Source organism: Otolemur garnettii, unplaced genomic scaffold, assembly GCF_000181295.1.
Source record: "Otolemur garnettii isolate 467f Iridium unplaced genomic scaffold, OtoGar3 scaffold00038, whole genome shotgun sequence".
Classification (NCBI taxonomy): domain Eukaryota; kingdom Metazoa; phylum Chordata; class Mammalia; order Primates; family Galagidae; genus Otolemur; species Otolemur garnettii.
The window spans coordinates 8,078,196-8,082,361 of NW_003852433.1; the positions used below are offsets into that span (position 1 = coordinate 8,078,196).

The 4,166-nt window shown below is 44.6% G+C and overlaps 1 protein-coding gene across 1 annotated transcript in view; it reads right to left on the reverse strand.

The window, feature by feature from the left end:
* Positions 1-4,166, reverse strand: part of RNF10 (ring finger protein 10) — a 40,360-nt gene that overhangs the window by 15,932 nt on the left and 20,262 nt on the right. Inside the window, exons 4-7 of the mRNA XM_023513239.1 lie at positions 3,254-3,344; positions 1,424-1,608; positions 1,214-1,350; positions 351-511 (exon numbers count right to left, since the gene is read on the reverse strand). Of these exons, the coding sequence (XP_023369007.1) occupies positions 351-511; positions 1,214-1,350; positions 1,424-1,608; positions 3,254-3,344 (574 nt within the window). The remainder of the gene's footprint in view (positions 1-350; positions 512-1,213; positions 1,351-1,423; positions 1,609-3,253; positions 3,345-4,166) is intronic.

Sequence of the window (4,166 nt, forward strand, 5' to 3'; positions counted from 1 at the left end):
CCCAAGTAGCTGGAACTACAGGCACCCGCCATAACGCCTGGCTATTTTGTTGTTGTAGTCGCCATTGTTGTTTAGCTGGCCTGGGCTGGGTTTGAACCCACCAGCCTCAGTGTATGTGGCCAGCACCCTAACCACTGAGCTACAGGCACCAAGCCTGCTTATTATTTTAAATGTGAGCTTGAAATAACTTACCCTCATTGTCCATCCATTCAGCCCTTGACAGGTTTAGGTTTCTTTTTTTTTTTGAGACGGGGATTCGAACCCGCCACCTTAGGTGTATGTGGCTGGCGTCTTAGCCGCTTGAGCCACAGGCGCCGAGCCAGTTTTAGGTTTCTAATACATCCTCTCACCTTGAGCTCCTGGATAGCTGCCTCAATAAAACAGGACTCGGGAGTGTGCTTCTCCTCTGCCAGCTGTTGTTCTAGTGCTACTTTCTCTTCCAGAACTACCCGGTGCAGCACCTGCTCCTTCGAGGCCAGCAATAACTTGGAGTACTGGCTGTGCTGTTCATCTACAAGAAAGCCAACAAGATCACAAAATGCTCAATGCCCGTGATGGTGTGGCTAAATAGGAACTTTCATATACAGCCTTCTTTTTTTTAACACCTGTAATCCTAACACTCTGGGAGGCTAAGGCAAGTAGACTGCTTGAGCTCAGGAGTTTGAGATCAGCCTGAACAAGAAAGAGACCTTGTCTCTACTACTCAAAATAGAAAAACTAGCCAGGTGTGGTGGTACAGTCCTGTTGTCCCAGCTACTCAGGAGGCTGAAGCAACAAGATCACTTGAGCCCAAGAGTGTGTGGTTGCTGTGAGCTATGATGACACCACAGCACTCTAGCCAGGGCAACAGAGTAACAACACATCTCTGCACATGGACTAGTCCAGATCTGTCTTTTTGATATCATACTGAGGTCTTTGATGGCAAGCACCAAGACTGACTAACTGTGGAATCCCTGTGACTGGGCACAGTGCCAGACACTACTTGATAAAGCCTTATGAAATAAAAAATTAAGATGTGTGTATGCATATGAACCAAACCTGAAACCAAGACTTAATCCACTCTGCAAACTCTGCCCTAACCTACTAGAATCTTATGACTATTGTGGACATGCGTGAACTGGCTTGCCCAAACTTTCTGGCACTAGAAGGATATATTAAACACCCTTAAAAGGTGCACCCAGGATTATGCATCTCATAAATTAGCAGAACTCACCTCCCAGACGAATGGGATGGTCTACATTCATCCATTTGGATTTGGGCAAAGCCACCAACACCCCTTTCTCCCTCTTCATCAGCTGCATTGTAATGGTATCACCAACAACATACTGACGTGACTCTGTGGCAACAACACTGTAACATGGACGTTAGATGTAATAGGGCAGTGTTAGATTAGGATCTAATCTTATAAATATCTCTATCTCACCTCTTGAGATCCTTCTTATGCACAGAACTGTAACAGATGGGACATTTACTCCAGGTCTTCTCACTCAGTGAAAGATAGTGCAGGATGCAGGCCCAGCAGAAGATGTGTCCACAACGGGTTATCTTGGCTGCAGTAGGTGGATAGAGGCATATTGGGCAAGATGGCACTTCATGGCTACAAATGCGCTGAAACAAAATGCCACATGTTTCACTGCTTTCAGAGTTGACTTGGGTTTATCAAAGTTCAAGCCTTTCCTCTCTCATCCTCATCCCACATTCCTACTCAACCCATCTCCATGAAACTATTTAACAATGCCAGTTACATAATAGCTCTTCAAGCAAATCATTTAAACCACAATAATGGTTTAAATTAAAGATAACAGGAATCTGAAAGTTCTACTTAAAGGGAAAATAGGACAAATCACTATATAATCCCACTTACAAAAAGACTTGACAAGTACACATACATAAAGGCATAGAGAGTCTACAGTAATCTGCCAATAATTTCAACACAGAAGTTAATGAGACTCCATATAATGTTCATCTTTATTTTTTACCCAATCTGTAAGTAAGTTTTATAGGCCTTCTACGTTATTATTATGTGATTTACAAATTTTCATAGTAATGGGAATACAAGCTTTGAAGCCAAAGTCCTTGTTCATCAAAAAGGAGAAAAATCCGCCAAACAACAATGATGGCTGCAACAAAAAAAATAGCCCGGCGTTGTGGTGGGCACCTGTGGTCCCAGCTACTCGGGAGGCTGAGGCAGGAGACTCACTTGAGCCCAGGAGTTGGAGGTTCCTGTGAGCTGTGATGCCACTGCACTCTACCCAGGGGGACAGCTTGAGGCTCTGTCCCAAAATAAAAAAAAAAAAAAAAAAAAGGGAGAAAAAAAAAAAGTATCTGTCATTTTGGAAGTTAATTCCTCCACAGTAGATACCCTGTTAGAATCAGCAAAGGCTACCTAGAGTTTCTAACTTCAGTAGAAAACCAGTGCAGCAGTGGCTTTGAAAGTGTAGCTGTGTGGCTCGTTCACCTGCCACAGTGTCAAGGTCTAATATGATACTGATTTTTTTTTTTTTTTAAGAGACAGAGTCTTACTTTATCGCCTTCGGTAGAGTACTGTCACGTCACAGCTCACAGCAACCTCCAAATCCTGGGCTTAGGCAATTCTCCTGCCTCAGTCTCCTGAGTAGCTGGGACTATAAGCACCCACCACAACACCCGACTATTTTTTGTTGCAGTTTGGCCAGGGCCGGGTTCGAACCTGCCACCCTCGGTATATGAGGCCAGCACCCTACCCACTGAAGCCACATGTGCCGCCCAATACTGATATAAATGGCTGCCAACGAAGCAATGACCATGTAATGAGCATGCCCCGGGTCAAAAGGGTAACCTCAGTGTTCCTGGTTACTACTTCTCAGCTCATACAATTTCAAATTAGAGCCTTCTACATCCCATCCCAGCAGGCCAGTGCCAATTATGGACTCACAAAATGGACTCCAGGAAGAACCAGGGACTGACCTTTGGAAAATGTCCACAGGAAGGCCAGGCAGTAAATATAGCCAATAGCTGCTGCAGCAGCATAGTTCCTTTCTTTAGTCCTCTCTCCCATTAACAGCTCACAGGTTTGTTTGTTTTTTTTTCAAAGACAGAGTCTTACTATGATGCCCTCAGTAGAGTACCATGATATCACAGCTCACAGCAACCTCCAACTCTTGGGCTTAAGTGATTCTCTTGCCTCAGCCTGGGACTGAGGCAAGTAGCTGGGACCATAGGCGCCCGCCACAACACCCAGCTAACAGTTTACAGGATTAACTAAGCTACTCACCACTTGCTCCACAAAGTCCCAGTTGACTAAAGTATCAGGATCAGCAAAATGAGCTGTGTAGTCTTGGTCTTCAGATACCACAAACTGGCAGCTAGAAATAGGCAGAAAGACAGGGAGCAGAAGCCAGGAGAAAGGCAGACTGTCAGAATCCACCAACAAACCCTCAGCAGAAATTCTTCATCTTTTCACTTAGAAATCAAATGTAAGCCACTGAGCAGCCATGGTTAGTGAAGCACTGTAGTAGGACTTTCCCCTCAACTCTGAGCCCTGGCTCTGAAAGGAATCCAAAGACTTAGCAGGCAGAAATCTAAATCCATGGACTGTTTCTTCTGCTCCCAAGCCCAAACTGTCTGTAAGCCTCCTCTGAAAATTAACCCAGACTGTGACTCCATTAGCCACAGCCAGCAGTAAGCCAGATTTCCTCCCTCAGCCCTGGGACCCCAGAACATGGCTAATGTTCAAGGAGGTAGGAAAAACTGTTCTCCATCATTTGAGACTGGGCTACAGTACACATAAAATACAAAATGGTTACTTCAGTCCAAGGTCAAATCTTACATTATGACCAAGGCTAGCCAAAGGAAACAAAAAACTATCAGTATTTGAGTAAATGTATGCCAAGCACTGCAACTTGTCATTTAATTCTCCCTTAAGAAATGTCCACTTCTAAGCCAGGTGGGGTGCTGCATAATCCTAGCACTCTGGGAGGCCAAGGCAGGTAGATTACTTGAGCTCCCAAGTTCGAGACCAGCCTGAATAAGAACGAGACCCCCGTCTCTACTAAAAATAGAAAAACTGAGGCAAGAGGATCACTTGAGCCAGGGTTAGAGGTTGCTGTGAGCTATGATGCCACATCACCCTACCCAGGCATCAGCTTGAGACTGTCTCAAAAGAAAATAAAAAAAAAAAAAAAAAA